The following is a 20,865-nucleotide window of genomic DNA, read 5'->3' on the forward strand; positions in this document are numbered from 1 at the left end:
CTCTGTCTGCCCCTCCCCCACTCATGCTCGCTCTCTCTCTCTCTCTCTCTCTCTTTCTCTCTCTCTGTCAAAAACAAACAAACATTAAAAAAAATTTTTTTTAAAAAAGGAAAACTTCATTACCGGTCATCCTACCACCCACACCCATCCAAACGGTAGCCGGGTGTGCACCAGCTGCGGTTACTTTGTTATTGGGGTCACACTCTGTACAGAATCTCGTCTACTGGCTTTTTCACATCAACGTGCTACAGAGTGTTCCACGTGGCCAGATGTTCACAACACAGTCCCCAAGCACAGCTACAAAGGATGGCACGGCGAGCGCCCCTGCGATGCCAGACTCGCTGTGTGCACCCGGCTGTCGCTTCCGCTTCCGGTGGCGCGGGCTGAGGCTGCTTCCTAAGTGCTGGTTCCAGCCTGCCAAACCAGGCCCCGGCAGGGGGCCGGCCGTGCACTTTGCCCGCAGGACACCCAAGGTCTTCATGTGTTGCCAGTTTGACATCACTTTTTGTCGAGTTTGACTGTGTGTTTTAGTTACTAGTGAAGGAGAAACGCTTTCTTACTGTGTTCATTTTATTGGTCACCTGGATGTCTCTTCAGCACTGACCAGCACGTAGCCACACAGTCAAGTGTGAGCAACAAGGAAGGACACGGGTTTCGGCGGGATGCGCTTCTAGCTCGGTCTTTGTCTCCCGAACCCAGGGTTGTGAGGGTCAAGGGGCACGGTAATTAGGTAGGCAGGCCGCTTCCCTCACAGGAGGGATCTAACCACTTATTCCAGAAGCCCAATCTCAGGAAAGCCAGAGAAGAAAGCAGAAGCCCCTCACTCCTTAGTGAATGGTGTGCTTTCAATCCTTGGGGTCTAACGTACAGTGACCATACGGGCGCATGGCCATGTGGGTGACGCTGCCAGAACCCGAGGCAAGGTCCCGGGACGCGAACATCTGCCTCTCACTACTGCCGGGTCTCATCCTCTTCCTCTCAACTCCCTTTCAGAAGACAGGGCCGGTCACAGAGGGGCTCCCCATGCCTGTGTTCGCTACCCCGACATAGCAGGAAGCCCGTCCCTACCCAGATGGTAGCTGGGGCCCAGGGCGCGGGCCGCTCCCTCGGCTCTGTCCCGCAGCCTCCCCCTCCTCTCCCCGCCTGTGTCTGCCGGCCCTGGCGCAGCGTCCAGCTGGACACACGATGTCGTAAAGAGCGACATTCCCACCTGCAAGGACCTGCCCCACACCCAACCAGTCACGTGCCTCTGCAGCCACCATCATCCCGGGGAATGGAGCCCCCCCAACGGAGCCACCAGCGCTGAAGACATCTGGCTTCAACTCCATTTGTCCTAGTCTGTGCGCTGTAGAAGACAGCCCTGTGCTGGGCTCAATGGTGGCCCAAAAGATGGATGCATGTCATAATCCCCAGAATTTGTGATTACGACCTTATCTGGAAAAAAGAGTCTCTGTGGATGTAATGAAGATAACGACCTCGAAGTGAGCTCACCGTGGATATGATGTAGGTGGGCCCTACGTCCAGTGACGGGTGTCCTTGTAAGAGACAGAAAAGATGACACGGTCAGAAAAAAGAAGAGGCCATGTAACCACGGAGGCAAGCACCAGAAGCTGGGAGATAGGCCTGAAACTGATTTTCCCACCCCTGCTGTCACTGTCACCCAGATTTCAGACTTCTGACTTCCACAACCACAAAAGAATGAATTCCTGTTGTTTTAAGCCACCACATTGGTCTCTTGTCACAGGGGCCACGGGAATTTAATACCCACCCCCCGCAAACTAAAAGCGCTCTTACAGAAAAATCGCAGGATCAGGACTGAATGCAGCAGGTGAGAGTTGGGGGGGGCCTGCCCGGGCCTTTAACATTTTCCCAAAGTATAATCACGTGCAATTAGACACTCGGGCTTCGGGCAATGGAAAAGGCACCCCTGCTCCCGCAAGCGCCACCCAAGCCCTGGGCCAGGCTTGTCTTCAGCAACAGCCCGCTCCCAGCCAGGGGAGAACAGAGGAGGGCCCGGGGAGCGTAGGACATTCTCCCTCCACTTCCAACATTCTTTCCTGACAACTGCAGGGTTAACGCCCGTGGCTTTGACATCCAAGGAAACATCCAGCATCTTACAAAGCAACGATAAGGAGTGCTCCAGCGTTCACGATCTACCAATCACTGCCTAGTGGCCTCCCTTCACAAGCACCACTGCTCACACAGGGCAGCGACGCGCCCGGGGAGGGCAAGAGCACGCTGCGGTGCAAGGAAAGGGAAAAGAAAAGTGTACACATGGGAAGCGGCTCCCCGTCAGACCGGGAGCTGCTCACAACGGCAAACCCAAAGCGGTGCAGGACAGGTGGAGAGATGTATGAAAGATAACAAAGTTCAGACCCACGACACGCTGGTACAAAGTCAGGGTAGGAGAGGATCATCGCAATGTCTACCACACTCGAGAGCTGATCCCGCTTATGACCGGTAGAAGAGTGGGCAAAAAGTACAAACGAGCCATTACCACCAGAAGACCTGGAGAGGATCCTTCAAGCTCCACAAAGATGCTCAAACCCACCCTTAACAGACAACCCCACGCCTGACAGATGGGCAAGGCTACGAGGAAGTGGGGGGCAGCACCCTGACACCACCCACCCCGTGTGCACGTGCTCAATGCCACTGCCTCTAACAATCTGCCCCAGAGATACGCGTAACTGATGCACACGGCTGTTCGCTGTAGCATTCTCGGTGACAATAAAAGAGCGGCCACAACCCAAATGTTCGTCAGCAGCGGACTGCTTGGATCGCGCACGGTGCAGCCTCCAAACGGAATGGCACACAGCCCGCGAGGGCGCTGGCGCCACGGTGTGCTGGAGCTTGGGGGGGGCGGGCGTGGGGAAGGGCTTCTGCCCATCTCGGCTTAAGAAGTTCTCTCTGAGAGCCCTGGCCTTGATTCTCAACTTCCCCAGAGGAGGTGGAAAAAGACAGAGCCCCTAGAGGCAGGCAGTTCAAGCAGACAGAACAAACAAAAACAGCAGAGCATCGGGCCTAACTGGGGTCGCAGGTACCCTAACTGAGGCAAGCCAGCAGATGGGGGAGCTGAAGCGTGAGGTCCTCGAGCTAGCCCTTGGTGCTCAAAGAGGCGGCCCGCTCCGTGTCAGCCAGCCCGTAACCGAGGACCGGGCGCGCAGGACAGCACGCACCGTGCGGCCCCGTGCTACTCGTCAGCAGGCGGCCCTACTCGATGCACTCCATGACATGTATCTGCAGGGTGTCCATATCGGGAGCCTGATACTGGCACTTGGGGCAACAGAAGTCAGGCGGCTCCTCGGGGGGGCTTCTCCTCTGGTTGGGCAGGGCCAGGTGGAAGGAGGGGTGAGCTGGAGAAAGAGGGGAAGCCGCAGAAAGTACGGAGGCCTGTCGGAACTGTTGGGTGTGGCTCCTGGAGTCACCACCACCGGCCCCTCCCCGTTAGGCCCCCCCAGGGGGCAGTGCGCTCCACAGAGTAAGTCCGGGGAGGCGGTAAGGGGCTTTTGCTGGCACCCTCCCTCTCCACCCACCCTCCAGCGGCTCACTCACCTGGGGCAGGGGCTACGGGGGCCTGGGAGGCCTCCACGTGCCGCTTCCTCATATCTTCAATCCTTTGAAAAGAAAAAGGGCCAGATCAATGAGGGCAAGTAAAGCTCCAGGGCCTCCGTAGGAGGCTGAAGGGAGGGTGGGGCAGAAGGAGGGGGCGGGAAGAGGGGACGGACGGAAGGCGAGGGGCCGACAAGCCACGAGCCCTGCCTCACCGCTCACTGCGAGAGAAGGGCACCGGGTCCCAGTCCTGGGGCGCGGGGGGGGCGGGGGGGGCCCACCTGGCGGACTCCTGGCAGCTGGCCTTCAGGCGGCTGTAGTCCCGCTGCAGCTGGGCCAGCTGCTCCTGCAGAATCTCCTTCTTCTCGGCCAGCTTCTCCCGGGCCTGCCTCTCGGCCTGGAAGTCGGCCTTGTAGATGTCCGCCTGGCAAAGCCAAGAGAGGGGCACGCCTGCCATCCGTCGGCCATTCACCGGACACTCCGTGCTGGGGGACCAGGCAGAGCTGGCTCCTGCCCTCCCACAGCCCACCGCACAAGGGAAAGTCACCCGCACGTGCACCGACAGGTCGAGGAACGGCACGAGGGGCGCGAAGGGCTTCCAAGAAGCCACGACAAAAGGACGCGAGGTCCCGGAGCCGGCAGGCCACAGAGGAGCGCGCTCACCTGGGCTTTTAGCACCGGAACGGTCTCCATCACTATCTTGTGCTGCTCGGCCTCTTCCTTCAGCTTGTCAATCACTTCCTGCTTGGCCACCAGGGCCTCCTCGGCCTGTTGCAGCTGCTGCTTCAGGTCCTCCAGCTGCAGTCCCTAGAAATGGGCAAGCGGGGGGCTGCCGGAGCCCGAGCTGGCCCAGGGCAGGGGCCGGCGGCCGCTCCAGGTGAGAAGAACCACGAGGAACGAGAGACCGAGGCCGGCCAGCGCCAGAGTGATGCCGACCACAAGATATCGGTGCGGGCAGGGCCCAGGGAAGGCAAGAGGCTGGAGGGGGAACTGTGAGGTCAGCCGGTGCGACGTGCCTTTCCCAGAATCCCCAGTTGCACAGCCCTCCTCCAACCCTTCAAGGGGCACCGCCACACCCCCTCCTGAGGCCATCCCCTCCACACCGAGCGGGTCTCCTGCACGAACGCTCCACGACATGCCACCACTAAGCTGAGAGCCATCAGTCCTTCCACCCTGCCCCCTGGTCGAAGGTCTGCTGGTCCCTCACAGAGGCCCCCCGCCCCCGCACGCACGCACACACGTTACAAACACACACACGTACGTACACGCGGACAGCCACACACACCACGAAGCCTTCCTTCTGGAGACCAAGGGGCCACAGCTTTGTAACCAACCGTTCTTCACAGGGTCGGTTTCAGGCTTGACCCTTACAAGTCTCCCCTGCGTACGTTCACATCTGACAACATCCTTCGCAAAATGTGCTCGCTAGAAACTGCGCCCAGTACAGATCTGATGAGAACAAACCAGAAGAGGGCTCCCAGCCACCTTCAACGGGGGGATGGAAACATTCCCAGGGCTTACCTTGGCTCTCAGAAATCTGAGCCAGGAGCCGAGCTGGTGATGGCTGGCAGGAACGACTGGCCATGGAGACAGGCAAGTTCCCAGCCCACAGAGACAGCATCCAGAGGCCCAGCCCAGTCACCCATAGGCAGCAAACAGCACGGCACGCAGATCGCCGTCTCCCCACGTCCTGCCCTGGGCTGTCACACCGCGAGCTTGACAAAGCTCTAGGACAAGTCTGGTATCCCTCCTGAAAGCCAAGTCTGTCAACTCTTCAGATAGGGCCTTGAGTTCCAACGTCCCTAAATTTGGGGAACTAGGCTCCGAGTCTAGGCCACAGGGAGAGGAAGCAAGGCGGAGTCCTAGACAGTCCCAGGGACGTCTCCCCCCGTACTCACTCGGTTCCGCTCGCTGCTCACCACGCTGCTCTTGATGTGGCTGTCGTACTCCTGGAAGAGCTGGTGATAGGCCACCTGTAGCTGCGCCAGCTTCCGCCTGAGGAAAAGGAGCTTTTGCTGGAGAAACACCTCGTCCTGGCTCAGCCACAGGCTTCTGTGCCTCCCACTTCACCCTCGTCCTTCTTGTCACGTCCACACACCAGAAGGGGGGTGGCCAGGGTGCCTCCGGGCCTGGAAGGCCGTCAGCTCTGAGGCAGGCTTCACTAAACGCTCAGCATCCTTTTGTCTTAAAGCTAACATTTTTAAAAATAAGAGAAGGAACGTCTGCAACACTGTGGAACCGCCTGCGCTCCACAGTGTCAGCGTCCCAAAAAACACAGAAAGGCGGGAGGACCGGCCTGGGTGCAAGGAGACTCAGAGGCACGCCAAGAAAGCCTCCCGGGATCCCGGGCCCGATGCTGCCGACACGTGGGCCAAACGGCGCCGTGTGCACGTGGGCCGCGGAGCAGACGTCGTGGGACCGAGGGTGGGCCGGCTGGGTGTGACGGCGCTAGGGGACGGGCCCTCGAAGGGCTCCTCGCCGGGGAGAGAGCCGCTGACGGCCCTCCGGCCCCTGTCGGTCCAGGGGGTGGGGCGCCACTCACTTCTCCTCCGAGGCGGCCTGGCGCTCCATGCGCAGCGCGGCCTCCACGCTCTGGCTCTGCATGCGCAGCTGGTCCACCTGCACGCTGTGCTGCTGCTGCAGGGCCTCCCGCTCGCTCTCCAGCTGCCGGGCCTGCTCGCTGGCAGCCCGGGCCCTGGCACGGGGGAAGGGGAGGGTCACGGCGGGGTCCCGGCCGGGCCGAGAAGCCCTGCGGCCCGCGGGTGCGGGCGCGCTCACAACGTCCCATCGACGCAGAACCGGTTCTGGGCGAGAAAAGGGGGAGGCTGTCCATGTCAGCGTGGAAGCACCGTCATCAGAGACGGGGCAACTGCACAGGGCCGGCTTAGGGGAGTGGCTCTCTCCCTCCCACTCAGTGTTCTAGAAGCGATGAGGCAGCTGACCCGCCGCAACGGCTCAACCGGAGCCCCCTGCGCACACACCTGGAGTGGAGCCGCGCCCCTGCCCGGCTTGCCTCTTCTCACCTGGACCCCACGCCCCCGTCCTCGCAGCCACATCACCCCACGGCCCCCAGTCTCCCATTTCCACACTGCTCCCTAGATGTGCAGGCCCAGGCTCCAGCCATGTCATCCTGCTGGCCCAAGGCCTCACATGGTCCTGTCTGTGGAGGCGACAGTGGCTCCTTCTGGGTGGGAGAGGCCACCGGGGACGGTCACTGCTACCACTGTCCAAATGCACGGAGCACACTGCCCTCTGTGATCTGTCTTGCCCAGGGCACAGAAGTGTATGAAGTCTGCAGCTCTTTTTTTTTTTTTTTTTTTGAACGTTTATTTTTATTTTTGGGACAGAGAGAGACAGAGCATGAACGGGGGAGGGGCAGAGAGAGAGGGAGACACAGAATCGGAAACAGGCTCCAGGCTCTGAGCCAGCAGCCCAGAGCCCGACGTGGGGCTCGAACTCCCGGACCGCGAGATCGTGACCTGGCTGAAGTCGGACGCTTAACCGACTGCGCCACCCAGGCGCCCCATTCTGCAGCTCTTAAAATGGCCACGTGGGAAACCCTAGGTGCGAGCGAGGCCGTGTCCACGCTGTCCAGCTCAGCATTTGAGTGCCAGACCACATCAGGAGGGACACGAAAGGACGTTGCTCAACAGCCCAGAATTGCTGAAGTAAACATTCGTGCGGAGTCGTTAACCGACCAAAGTTGCCTCTAGCTGTTTCCTTTATGTACACAGAAAAAGACAGGCAGAAAAGACATCAAATTGTCCTACAGGTGATACACGTGATTTTAGAAAGCTAGACGTACAGAAGAGTCCACCGGGGAAAATAACCAGAACATGACGAGCCAGAGGCCACCAAGCTCGGCCTTCTGATGCCTTTCCTCACTCACGGTCGGCTTTCTGGATGGAAGCACGTTCACGTGGTCTCTCACCTCGCTCAGATACTGGAAAACTCGGGTCCGCTCCCCTCAGCACCTTCAGGAAGGCGTCTTTGCCACCACCCAGTGCACCCCAATCACCTCCTGCACCGGGAGAGCTGGACCCGCTGTCAGGGGGACCCATCTTTCTTTCTGGACGGCAGCACCTGGGTGGCATGAGAGTGCAGTGGGGGGGGGGGGGACACCTGTGCCCCCTGACCCAATGACCCCACTATAGGAAGCCCTCTGCAGAAAAGAGCAACCGGCAGGCCACTCACATTAACAGAGCCACTTGCCAAGTCAGCCCTCTGGTGGCACCCGGGCAATGGGCTGGTGCGGGTCCCTGAAACGACATGACACTTTGCCTACTGACAAGGGTGGTCCCTGCGCCTGGACTGTTCGCACGACTGGCTGGTTTATTCATAGCACCTGCTTTGCTAGGGGGCAGGGAGTTTGCTGTGTGCCCGGCAGAGGGCGCCCATGTGACCAGCGTCCAATAAGACCCCTGCTACTGAGTCTTGAGTGGGTTCCCTTGGTCTCCAGGGATGTATCTGTCACTGCTGGAGAAGGGAGAGCACTCAGCCGGCCCCCCACGGAAGGCAGGGAGGGAGCCCAAGGCGTGGAGTCCTTCACCCCGACCTGTGTCTTCTGTCCTCACGGGTCCTGCTGTGTGCCCTCTCCCTGTAATAACCTCAGCTGTGAGAGCACGGAGTACTTCTAGAGGATAACTGTGGATCACGGGTGTGCTCCTAGGGTCCCCCCAAAATGCTCCCTAAGGAAATGATCCAAGCTCCAGCAAAAGGTCAGGGAGCCCCGAAGCACCGCTGGGCTCCAGATTCTCCAAGCCCCTGTGTGCTCACACTCCACATTTTCCAGTCGATTCTCTCCCACAGGAACCCCCCCAGAGGCCCCAAAGGTGCCTCACTCTTCTCAGGCACCGCGACAGCAGCCCCTGGCGGGCTCTCCCTTCCCACTCACCTGCCCTCCAAAGCCTGCCGCTCTTTGATGGCGGCCTCCAAGCGACTCTGGCTCTCTTGGAGCTCCCCCAGCAAGGACGTCACCTGGGCTTTCACTGACGCCTTGTCCTCAGCCAACTGCTGTGTGAAAAAAAGCCACTTCCCATTAGTGATGCTTTCTTGCCAGCTGCCCACCCCCAGCGCCCCTGAGCCGCAGGGCAGCCTGCAGGCACTGAGACATCACCTAAGGGCTTCTCTCCTGCCCCCAGTGCCACCACTCATCTGGCCTCTCACCTCCAGAAGCTTCCCAACCCCAACAAGGCAAGTCTCCTGGGACCCCACACCCCCAAGCCCCTCCTCATCCCCATGGACGGTAGCATGGAGGTGCCTCGAGTTTCATGAGGCTGGCGAGCAGGCTGCGAGGACGGAGCCGAGTGGGAATCTCTCAGCCTCTGAGACTTGCCGCCAACGGAGGGGAGACCTAAAGACAGCGTCAAAATACACGCTCCACCCACAGGCTGAGGCTGCCAGAAGGAGCGCTGAGACGGACTGATGCGTTTCCAGAAGACCTACGCCAGTGACAAAACTCAAGAGCCGTTCATACGCCCTGAGGCCCATCCTCCCTCATCCAACTGTCCACACCAGGTCCCCTGCCACCTCAAGCCACTCAAGCCCAGGGTTGGCCTCGGTCCTCTGCATCCCGAACCCTCCATAGCGAATAACACTCCTGTCCTCTGTACCCCCACCCTGGGCTCCTGTGCGGGCACCACACCAATGCTCCTTCCCTTCTCTGCAGGGACTGTGGCCCAAACCCCCGGCTTTCTGCATATACATACCTGGGGCTGGTCTGCAGGCCTGCTGTCCCCCTGCAGGCTAACAGGACAGACTCCTCCCATGAGCCCGGCCCGGCTGTCCAACCACCCGCCCCACGGGTCCATATCTGTGCCCATCAGCAGACCCCATCGGCTAGCGCCCACCCCACTCAAGGCCCTCGCCGGGGGCTGCGATGGCGTCCACCTGGCCTCCTCCTCCGCTCCCGCACCTGTAGGAGTCAGTCTCCTGGGTCTTCTCTAAAGAATCACAAAGCAGGGGGCTTAGGACAGCAGGAATTTACTGCCTCCCAGTTCTGGAGGCCAGAAGTCCAAGAGCAAGGAGCGGGCAGGGTTGCTGCCTTTTGGGGACTCTGCAGGAAAATCTGCGCCGGGCCTCCGTCCTGGCCTCAGAGGCCACCAGCGCTCCTTGGCCCATAGATGCTTTGCCCCGATCTCTACTTCTGTCATCTCGTGGCCATCTTCCCTGTGTGTGTTTGGACAGACCCATCCTGATCCAGCATGACCACATCCTATTATTTCTCTTTTTTATGAAAACTTTCTTTAACTTTTATTTTTGAGAGACAGAGTGAGTCAGAGCGTGAGCAGGGGAGGGGCAGAGAGAGAGACACAGAATCTGAAGCAGGCTCCAGGCTCTGAGCTGTCAGCACAGAGCCCGACACGGGGCTCGAACTCACGAACCGCGAGATCATGACCTGAGCTGAAGTTGGATGCTCATCTGACTGAGCGATCCAGGCGCCCCCCCCCTTTTTTTTTAATTTGTTTATTTTGAGAGAGAGAGAGAACATGTATGTGCAAGCAGGGGAGGGGCGGTTAGAGGGAAAGAGAGACTCCCAAGCTGGTTCCTTGCTGTCAGCACAGAGCCCGATGTGGGGCTCGATCCCACAAACGGTGAGATCACAACCTAAGCTGAAATCAGTCGGACACTTGACAGCCTGAGCCACCCAGGCACCTCTAACTTTACTACTTCTGCAAAGACCCTATTTTCAGATAATATCGCATTCTGACGTAAAGAGTGTAGGATGTGGACATTTGTTTTGGGGGGACACAATTCAACCCATAACAGTCCCCCCTACACTCTACAATCTACACGAAACCAAATAATGTCTCACACTAGCACAGAAGCCCCCACAGTCCCTGTCACACTCGGGTCAAAGCCCAAATCCTTCCATTGGCCCCACAAAGCCCACAAAACCAGCCCCTACCATGACTCTCCCACCCACTCCTCAGCCTCTTCCACACAGCCTCAGTCATGTTTGCCTCTCGGATGGTCCCTGAAAAGGACAGGCATGCCCCTGCCTCAGGACCTTTGCACATGCTCCCCCCCCCACCCGCCACAAAACATGCTCTCCCCAGATACCCATGCGGCCCAGCCCCTCACCGTGTTCTGGTCCTTACTAGAAGACACCTCAGTGAAGGTCTCCCCATTGAACAGTGCAAATTCCCCACACCACCTGGCCTGTCACATCGGCATCTCCACTTGGGTATCTAGTAGTGTTCTCAAGATGAACCTCTCTTAATCTGCACTCCTGATGGCCCCCAAAAACCAGTTCCCCCCACAGCCCTCCTTATTGTCGGCAGATGGCAAATCCATCCTCCAGCTACCAGCACAGAAACCTTGGAGTCCCTCTGGACTCCTGTGTCTCACGGCTCACATCCAACGCATCAGGAAACCCTGTCAAAATATATCCCGGATCTATTTGATGATACTGAGCGATTAACGTTGACTGTTCCGGGCAGGACAGTGGTATTGTGGTTATGTCTTTTCTAAGCCCTCTCTCACAGATGCATACTGAAATATTCACGGATGAAAGCACACAGCGTCTAGAACTTGCTTCAAACTAACGGGGGAGCCACTAGGTATGTACCCGATAATGGAAACACACGTCCACCCCCAAATGTTCATGGCAGCATTACCGGGGGTGCCTGACTGGCTCAGTGGGAGGTCGTGAGTTGGAGCCCCATGTTGGATACAGAGATTAAGGAGATAAAACTTAAAATAAAAAATAAACACACAGCAGCATTACTCACAACAGCTAAAGAGTGGAAATGAGCCAAATGTCCGTGAACTGATGAACGGGAAAACAAACTGTGGTATCTGCGTACGCCGGGATATCACCCGGCATGAAAGGAACAGCACGCACGCACTCACGCTGCAACGTGGATGAGCCTCAAAAACACCATGCAGAGTGGAGGAAGCCAGAGGTGAGGGGCACACGCTGGATGGTCCCACTGGCATGCGAGGTCCGGCACAGGCACACCCACAGACAGAAAGCAGACCAGGGAGTGCCAGGGGCTGGGGAGAGGGTGGGGAGTGACTGCTAACGGGGGTGGGGTTTCTTCTGGAGGGGAGCGCGAGGCTGGGGAGGAGGAAAATGTTTTGGAACTAGTGGCAATGGTTCTACAAGTCTACAAATACGCCCAAAATACCACTGGATTCTATACTTCAAAAGGGTGACTTTTATGGCGTGTGAATTTTATCTCAGCAAAACCGTTAAAAAATTCCAACGTATTGTTCTACTGGCTTCTCCAGTGACGGGCACTCGGGCTGTGCCCAGGTTTTTGCTCTGCTCAATGGACAAGAGCTTCTCTGAGATGCCCACCTTGGGTGAGGCTGCTCAGTCAGGGGCGACCTGAATTTTCAACTGGGAGAGAAAATGCTTTTCAGAGCTGACAGGCTTGTCAGCGGAGAAACAGGGCTACCGCAGGGGTCCTGGCCCCTGCCGGGAAACCAGCACCCTGTCACGGGAGCCGGGGCCGGCCGGTGGGGGCTCCCGGGGCTGCACGGACAGAGGCCCTGAAGGCACTTAGTAAAGAGCAGTGAGTCCATCTGTCCGAGGCTGTAATGGGCTGAACGGCAGCCCCCAAAAGATAGGTCCACGTCCTAACCCGCAGAACCTATGAATGGGACCCGATTCACAGATGCAATCAAGTTAAGATGAAGCCGTACTGGAGGAGGTGGGGGAGGGAGACCCGAGGACTGTTGAGAACTACAAAAGATGTCAGCACAAAACGACTTTGACTCCATCCGAAGCCCTGCACTCAGAGCCGATCTAGGGAAGTTCAGCGCTGCCAAAATTGCCTGTTCTAGCCATCACCAGACCTAGGCCCCCACCTCCGCTCACTTAGAGCATTTACTGAGAGGCCTCCCTAACGTGAAGCCTTCCTCTGTCCCTTTGGAACATCTGCGCACCTCCCACAACCCGGGACACTTTCTCAAGGGCTTGAGAACCATTCCCAGGCTCTGTGCGGGACAGAATGCTAACTTCCGTAACTGCCAGCTAGCCTCATGTATCTACACCGATGGCCCCTTTGTGAGTTTTCACTTGAGCCCCGGATCACTGCCCCTCCATCCCCATCACTCTTTATGTCGCCAGTCACCTCTGCAAATCACAGCGGAGCTCAGCTCATCCCCTGCTGTCAGTAATTACCAAATAAAACCCGTTCTCACCGCTGCAACTACCGTCCAGCTGTATTTCTCTCTGACCCTGGTGTCTTCATAAGAGGGGGAGGAGAGACACACGGACATGGGGAGAAGGCGAGGTGACCACGGAGACAGAGGTGGAGCGCTGTGTCCACAGGCCACGGGAGGCCCACCATCACAGCCATAAGCCAAGGTGGGGAAAGCAGCCTGGCCCAGGTTCTCCCTCGCGGCCTCCGGGAGGCACCCGTCCCGCCCAGACCTTGCTCTTGCACTTCTGGCCTCCAGGACCGGGAGGCAGTACATTTGTTTCTTAGAGCCACCCAGTCTGTCGCCCTTTGTTATGGCGGCTCCAGGAACCCGGCACACTTCCCTGAGGGCCCTGCCAGGCCGTCTGCGCCGACAGCGTGATTCCTGGTGGGGCCCCGGCTTCACGTCTGCGGGGCAGAGACTGAGGACCTGAGGTCAGCCACGCGGGCGCCCCGGGCCCACAGGACCGACCCCCACTGAAGTCCCCGGACGCCGGCGCTCAGGGAAGCTTCCCCGGCGGCGGCATCCTGCGCGCGTCGTCACGCGTCACCGCACTGCCCCACGACCCCCCTGGCCAGGGACCCGGAAGCCCGCCCCCGGTCTGTCCCGGACCCCGCCCTACGCCCCTTTGGTCCTTGCTGACTGCCCCCTGTGTCCTCTCACTGTAAGCAGCCATTGTAACGGCCGTAACCACGAGTAGGACGGCTCTGCTGAGTTCCGTGGCCCTCCTAGCGCAGCACCGAGCCCGAGGGTGGTCTCGGGGACCCCTGACCCCAGCTGCCCTCCGGGAATGCTGGCGTCCCTGCGGTTTGCAGAATGCAGGCGGCTGGTGTCACAGGTGGCCGGCAGCCCCGGCCGGCCGGCTCCGGGGAAGGACCCACCCTGCCCCTCTGACTACCTTCTGGCATCTCTTCAGATGTTCCACCTCCTGCAGCGCCTGCTCCCTCTGCCTCCTCAGGTCGAGCTTCTCCAGGCTCAGTCTCTCCACCAGTTTCCTGGCTTCCTGGAATTTCTGCATGAGGAACTCTTTCTCCTTCCTCTGGCTGCCTTGGAAACGCTGCAGCTCCTCACAGCGCTCCCGAAGCATCTGGTTGCTCTGCCGGATGGCATCTGGCGGCAGAGGAGAGAGCAGAGAGGTGAGACCCGGTGGGCGCCCCACCAGCCCCGACCTGGGCCCATCACAGCACCCTCCCCACGTGCGGCCTCTTACACAGACATGGCTTTGAGATGGTTCCTTTTATTTTACGTAACACTTTCAGCATCAATTACGCCGACGGCCAGCACCTAAATTTCTCCAAACACATCAGCTTCACTCAAAAGTGTGTGCCAAATGGCACTCTCTTTGTAAGTGACTCGAACTCATTCTGGCCATCTGTACTGTGGCCGGGTCAGAGGCACGCCTGCCTGCCCTGGGGCGCTCAGTCACTGTCTTCGGCGGAGGGAAATCCTACCCTGCCTGCAGAGTCCGGGAAGGCCACCAGGGGAAACTCCCTGTGCCATCACTGGCTGCGGCCCGGGAGCGCCAGGTTTGCAGGTGGCCTCCCTGAGCTTTACCGTCCTCGTGTGCCTGTTCAACGGGGATAATCGCACCCACCTCATAGGACGCGGAGGGTTAAATGAAAAAGCAAAGTGCCCAGGGCACAATAAACACACAGGAGACAGCCAGTACCCCTCTCACCAGGCCAAAGGATGAGCGTGTGCAAAGGCCAGACAGTCAGCAGAGGCTGAGGAAAGGAGAGCCACACACCCAAGGACACCCCAGGCAGCAGAGGACCATCGAGCGTTGACAAAACCGATCAGTGACACGTGAAGGTTCTAGCAACTACAGAACCATATAAGATAGGAACAGGCAATAGCTTCACGTCACCCTCTGGTCAAAACCCTTGACCTGACGGAACATTCTTTCACTCAAACTACAGTGGCTTTGGAGCCCGGCTCCAGAGTCACCTTCTGCACTCTCCCGTCCCCGTGTGACTTCTCCCCTGCAGGGCTTCCAGCTTCACTCGCCCGACTCCACCTGTTGTAATCCTGCTCGGTTCCCCACCTAAGGCTCAACTCATATGCGACTTCTTTTTCTACTGAGGTAAAACTCACGTAACATCAAATTAATCATTTTAACTATTTTAAAGTATACAGTAATTGAGTGGCTTTCACGTATTCACAAAGCTATGCACCCATCACCTCTAGCTACCTCTAGAACATTTCCACCACCACCCCCAAAAAAGCCCATACCCACTGGCAGTCACTTCCCCTGGCCCCCAGCCTCTGGCATCCACTTATCTGTTCCTCTCTCTGGATTCACCCCTCTTGCACATGTCACATAAATGCACTCCTACACCAGCTTAATGCAATTTCTTCCATGACATTTTCCCCCACACACATACACATTCCAAGAGAAGTCTGTGTCCTCTCCCTGCCCCCTCCTCCTTAGACACAATCATGGGCATTGTTGGGGAGCAGACACCTTCAGGGCCCTGGCGGTTTGACCCAGGACCTGACACAGAGCACCCATTTAACAGGAATGTGCAGAGCCGATGCTGTGTGGAGCCAACACACTGAACAACCGTGGGTCAGATGCACAGAAGCAATCCATGCAGCTTCAAGGTCTCTACCTGCTACTAAAGCCTGAGCTCCCTGGGTGGGGAGCTGGTGGTGCCATAATCTCTCTACACCCAGCCTGACAAACTGTCACCCCAAGTTCATCTTGCCAGAGCACCCTGCTGGGGACCAGCAGAGGCCACACATGTAGCTGTGGAAGGTGAGCTGTCTCCCTGCCCCCAACCTGGCCACCAGCTCTATGTGACCCCAACATAGCAAGGCATTTGACAACATTAAGGACACTGTTTGTTGTGATAACTGGAGGAGTGCTATTGGCATCTAGGGGTAGATGCTAGGGATGCTGCTCGATACTATGCAGTGACCAGGACAGCCCCTAGACGGCTAAGCGTGATTACAAGGCAGGGAGCAGGGGTAGGGTACTGTCACACGCCAGGCAGCAATGTGCCCCTTCCCAAGGGCGGCCACCCTGCCTGAGAGGCAAGGTGCAGGCCCCTGGGACCTGGAGAAGCTGCCGCACAATACCAGTGAGGACGCGGCAGATGAGCAGATGAGCGGGTGGGGGCGGTGACGAAGACAGACAGGAACTGGTTCCAGGTTCCAGGAGCCACCACCGGGCCTGTGGTCACGCCCCGCACAAGCTGAACCAGAAATCCCCTTTCCCAAAGCAGCCCGCAGGCCCTTCCCAGGGCAGGCCACGCCCCCTTCCCAAAGCAGCCCTCAGGCCCTTCCCAAGGCAGGCCGCGCCCCCTCCCAAAGCCGCCCGCAGGCCCTTCGAGGAACAGGCCACGCCCCCTTCCTGGGAGCCGCCCCCCTACTCCCAGGATAGCCGGTGCTTCATGATGGATCAGGAGGAAGCAGAAAAGTCTGGCCCCGTTGGCCCAAATGGGGCGACTCAGAACGGTGGTTCCGGCTCCAGAGCTCCCGGTAGGGTCGGCCTGCACTGCTGTCCAGCTTCTCCCCGTGCCCACCCCTGCTTTTTCCCTGTCCTTCCCTTCCCTTCCCCAGGACTGGTCCTGTGTAGGCGCACTCTAAATAAACCTCCTGCACATTAATCTATACCTCAGAGTCCATTTCCAGGGAATTCCCTCCTCAAACAAAAAGGGAGGGTGGCTGAGTTTGAATCACTAGCCGGCTCTCAGGTGTACTCCCACCCCAGACCCAGTAAAAGCAGAGGCACCAGTGAGGGGAGTAAGCCCCCCCCACCAACAGGGCTGGGACGTCTGACGTTTTACTCTGCACACCTGCTATCTTCCTCACCTCGGAGCTCTTGATTCTCCTCCACACAGCGTTGGAAGGTCTCAGGAGTGCCCTGCTCAGAAGGTAGGTGGGGCATAGCTGGCTTCCCCAGAGAAGACTCTTCACCCTGCACGTCCTGGTCCCCTGCCGGGCCGCCGCTGGGCTGCACCATCTCACACAGCTGACTCTTCCAGGGGGGCCTGCTCATCCAACAAGTCAGGGTCTGGAAGAGCAAGGCAGCAGAGGTGTCACATGAGACCCTCGCCGAATTCTCTTACCTTGAAGGACAGGGAGTGCAGTCTGTGCAGGAGTTCCAAGGCCACACTTTAAGCAGAATGCCAGGCACTGTGTCAAGTGTAATAGGATGCTAAAATGGGCTTTTCAGTCTAAACGGGGGATATACTTTCGTTCCAAAGGGAGGTGCAGGCCCATATGTGGGATTAGAAAGGCTATGTATGGCTCAGCACTTGTTATAAACTCTGTCTGGCACCTATCTCCAGGCTGTAAACTGAAATGAAGAATTTAGGGGTGCCTGGGTGGCTCAGTTGAGCGTCAGACTCTTGATTTCACCTCGGGTCATGATCTCGAGGTTCAATAGTTTGAGCCTCGTGTCAGGCTCCATGTTTACAGCATGGAGCCTGCCTAGGAGTCTCTCCCCCTCTCTCTCTCTCTGCCCCCTCCTGCGCACGCACGTTCTCTGTCTCTCTCTCTCAAAATAAATAAACTTAAAAAAAATTCCCCAGAGAGTGGAAATTAGGGAGAGAATTATTTTTGTAGGGAGGTATCAGTGTGCTGTGAATCCTACCTGCTACATACACCTCCGAGCAGGAGTGAAGGGTTTTGGCCCCTTACCTAGTGTAGTGGGTTGAATGATGGCCCCCAGCAAGATATGTCCATGTTCTGACCTTATTGGGAAAAGGGGCTTTTTGCAGGGGTAAGTAAGTGAAGGATCTTGAAATGAGATCATCCTGGATTAGAGTGGCCTTAAGTCCAATGACAAATCTCCTTATAAGAGACAGAAAAGGAGAGACACAGACACAGAGAAGACAACGTCACGACAAAGGCAGAGCGTTATGTGGCCAAGAGCCAAGGAATGCCTGGAAGAGGCAAGACGGGTCGTCCCCTAGAGCCTGCGGGGGGAGCGTGGTCCTGCAGACTCCTTAATTCCAGAGTTCTGGCCTCCAGAGCTGGGAGAGGATAAATGTGTTACCTTAGCCACTCGGCTTGTGGTCATCTCTCACAGCAGCTCTAGGAAATTAATCTGCCGAGTAAGGGGAGCTTCAAGGACACTGCTCAGAACCACATGAGTGTTCCCTGGAGCTGAGGGCTAGAATGGGACATCCAGTGTCTGCTGCGCACTGAGGGATCTGAAAGCGGGAGCTGGACTCGCAGCCTAAGAGAGCAGGATGAGCTGCGCGCACTCCCCCGTGGACTGGTCGGCAATGTGGGGCAGCACTAGCCTGGAGCCCTTATAAAGTCCACCCAAGAAGACTGACTACCTGGAGGAGGAAGCCAATCCCAACACAAGCTTCCAGGAGCAGGCCTGCGCTCAGAGAGGACGGCTTTAACGCTGAATAAACTATTACGCTGATAATGCTCCCCTGAACGCCCCACTGAACCATCCATCCACAGGATGTGATGAGCCACCAGTCCTTCCCTCAGCTTCCAGAAAAGCACTCTCCTGGTTCTCCTACCTCACTGGCTGCTCCTGCTCAGGCTCTTTCACTGGATCCTCCTCACCAAGCCACCCTATCATGTTGTGGTGCCCCAGAGCTCTGTTCCGGGGTCTCTTCTCTAACATCGGTCACCCCAATACAGAGTTCATTCAGCCTCTCAGTTTTAACCCCCATCCTCTTGCTGACGACGCCCAAACCCAGCATCTCCACTTGGATATCTAGTAGTGTTCTCAAAACTAACCTTAAAATTGCACTCCTGACAGCCCCCAAAAGCCAGTCCCCCCCCCCCACAGCCCTCCTTATTGTCAGTGGATGGCAAATCCATCCTCCAGCTACCAGGACAGAAACCTTGGAGTCCCTCTGGACTCCTGTGTCTCTCGGCTCACGTCTAACGAATCAGGAAATCCTGTCAAAACGTATCCCAGAATCTATCTGATGACAGTGAGCAATTAATACTATTTTAGGTGTCATAGTGCTATTTTGTTCATGTTTTTTTAATCCTTTCTTAGAGATGCATACTGAAATACTTAGAAGTGAAATTATACAGTGTCTGGAATTTGCTACTAGGTACCTATCTCCCCGGCAGAAACAAAAACACATGCACACACGCAAATGCTCACAGCAGCATTACTCACAATGGCCAAAGAGTGAAAATGACCCAAAAGTCCATCAACTGATGAGTAAAAGTCCAGCACATTCTCATGCCAAAAAATGGACCAGTCTTACACGCATAACACTAAAAGAAGCAACTCACAAGAGACAACATATTGTGTGATTACATTTATGGGAAATGTCCAGAACACACAAACCCATAGAGACAGAATGATTGGTGGATGCTTAAGAGCTGAGAGATAGGGGGTAATGAAGGTGATAGCTAACGAGGTGCGGGGTTTTTTTGGAGTCATGAAAATGTTCCGGAATGAGATAGTGGTGATGCTTACGAGGTGCAGGGTTTTTTTGGAGTCATGAAAATATTCTGGAATGAGATAGTGGTGATGGTTGCACAACTCTGGATATACTACAAACCAGGGAGCTGTACACTTTAAATGGGTGAATTGGGTGGTATGAGAATTATGTCCCAAAGCCACTATTGAAAATAATAATAACGGGGCGCCTGGGTGGTTCAGTCGGTTGGGCGTCCGACTTCAGCTCAGGTCACGATCTCAAGGTCCGCGAGTTCGAGCCCCGCATCGGGCTCTGGGCTGATGGCTCAGAGCCTGGAGCCTGCTTCCGATTCTGTGTCTCCCTTTCTCTCTGCCCCTCCCCCGTTCATGCTCTGTCTCTCTCTGTCTCAAAAATAAATAAAAACATTGAAAAAAAATTAAAAAAAAAGAAAATAATAATAACAAGAGATGTGTGTGAGAAGCATAAATTAAACAAAAGCAGCCCTGGGGCGCCTGGGTGGCTCAGTCGGATGAGCATCCAACTTCAGCTCAGGTCATGATCTCGTGGTTTGTGAGTTCAAGCCCCACGTCGGGCTCTGTGCTGACAGCTCAGAGCCTGGAGCCTGCTTCGGATTCTGTGTCTCATTCTCTCTCTGCCCCTCCCCCACTTGTGCCCTGTCTCTGTCTCTCAAAAATAAATAAATGTAAAAACAATTTTTAAACAAAAGTAGCCATGAGTTGACAACTGTCAAAGCTGGGAGATGAGTACATGGGGTTTACTATTCTATTCTTTCTACTTTTGTACATCTTTGGACTTTTTCATAATAAAATGTTCAAAGCACCACCATCTCTCATCTGGATTACTGCGATAACCTCCTAAAAGGTCACCCTGCTCCTACCTCTTGTCCCCTATAATTTGTTCTCCCCACAGGGGCAGACTGGCCTAACAGGTAATTCTGATCACGTCCCTCCTCTACTCTGTTCCCTACCAGTTCCTCATTGCCCTCCGTGTAAAAGCCAAGGTCCCTAAAACGGCCTGCAAAGCCCTCAACTGTCTGGTCCCTCATTGCTTCTTCTCCAAGTATTCTCCCCTCACACACTCCACTCCAGCTACAGTGGCCTCCTTGCCATTCCTTGAACACGCCAGGATGGCTCATCCATCCCCAAGTCACAGAAACGGTTTGAGGTCGGGTAGACATTAATCGTTTTGCAAAGCGAGGCACATGAAGTAAGACACGTAGCTGCCAAACTATATTTGAAGCCTTTTTAAAGAACTTAACCTCCAATGCAGTCAAGTTTAATGAACAGAAAATGTCTCGGAACTAGAAGAGTCATCCACAAAGCAGGGGTGTGGTCAGACTCCGCAGCGGTGGCGGAGGACGGAAACAGTCCCGCTCGCCAGCAAGGTAACCCGGCCCCTGCATCTGCCGGCCGCGGCCGGTGCGCTACAAGCAGGCAGCAGAAATGGGCCAGGCCCAAAAGGAAGGGGAAGCCTGGATGTCCGGGGGAGTCTCGGAGACAGCGGAACGCCCACCGAAAGTACCCTGTCTTCGAGAAGACGACCACACCTGTCAGCAGAGTCGGTCCGACGTGAGAAGCGCAGGAACAGCGAGCCGCGAGCACTCCTCAGGCCCCGGCGCTCCGAGAAAGTCCGGGTTCTGCGGTCACCTTTTCCTTCTCCTGCTGCCGAAATTCACACTTCCGGCTTCCGGTGTCGTAGCTGTGAGATCCGGAAGTAAAACACGCAAGCCCCGCCCCCACCCAGGAGCCGGCAGAGATGTGGCAGAGGCTGCTCCCGAGGGGAACCC

The 20,865-nt window shown here is 56.8% G+C and overlaps 1 protein-coding gene across 7 annotated transcripts; it reads right to left on the bottom strand.

Annotated features, from left to right (window-relative positions):
* Positions 1-552: 552 nt before the first annotated feature.
* On the bottom strand, positions 553-20,769 carry IKBKG (inhibitor of nuclear factor kappa B kinase regulatory subunit gamma). Of its 7 annotated transcripts, XM_047098436.1 has the most exons (11): positions 20,626-20,766; positions 16,519-16,720; positions 13,601-13,812; positions 8,444-8,562; positions 6,092-6,244; positions 5,448-5,544; positions 4,213-4,356; positions 3,831-3,973; positions 3,553-3,614; positions 3,177-3,353; positions 553-1,535 (listed from the first exon to the last, which is right to left on the bottom strand). In XM_047098436.1, the coding sequence occupies exons 2-10, from the start codon at positions 16,703-16,705 to the stop codon at positions 3,211-3,213; spliced, it is 1,260 nt and encodes a 419-aa protein (XP_046954392.1). In that variant the 5' UTR covers positions 16,706-16,720; positions 20,626-20,766; the 3' UTR covers positions 553-1,535; positions 3,177-3,210. The 7 variants fall into 7 exon arrangements, 4 of the variants coding, with proteins under 4 accessions (XP_046954392.1, XP_046954393.1, XP_046954391.1 ...); XM_047098437.1 differs by having other exon boundaries at positions 553-3,353; positions 8,444-8,559; positions 20,626-20,767; XM_047098435.1 differs by having other exon boundaries at positions 553-3,353.
* Between the last annotated feature and the right edge of the window lie 96 nt (positions 20,770-20,865).

The sequence above is a fragment of the Lynx rufus genome, unplaced genomic scaffold, assembly GCF_022079265.1.
Source record: "Lynx rufus isolate CCGP_SWC_20201006 ecotype Redwood Valley unplaced genomic scaffold, mLynRuf1.p SCAF_49, whole genome shotgun sequence".
Lineage (NCBI taxonomy): Eukaryota > Metazoa > Chordata > Mammalia > Carnivora > Felidae > Lynx > Lynx rufus.

Excerpts from the sequence above, each read along its gene's own strand:
- IKBKG (XM_047098436.1), bottom strand. The coding sequence starts at position 16,705 with ATGAGCAGGCCCCCCTGGAAGAGTCAGCTGTGTGAGATGGTGCAGCCC. Across the intron at positions 13,813-16,518 it reads GGAGAATCAAGAGCTCCGAG|ATGCCATCCGGCAGAGCAAC; the intron begins GTGAGGAAGATA and ends CTCTGCCGCCAG. Across the intron at positions 5,545-6,091 it reads CAGGCCGCCTCGGAGGAGAA|GCGGAAGCTGGCGCAGCTAC; the intron begins GTGAGTGGCGCC and ends CCTTTTCCTCAG.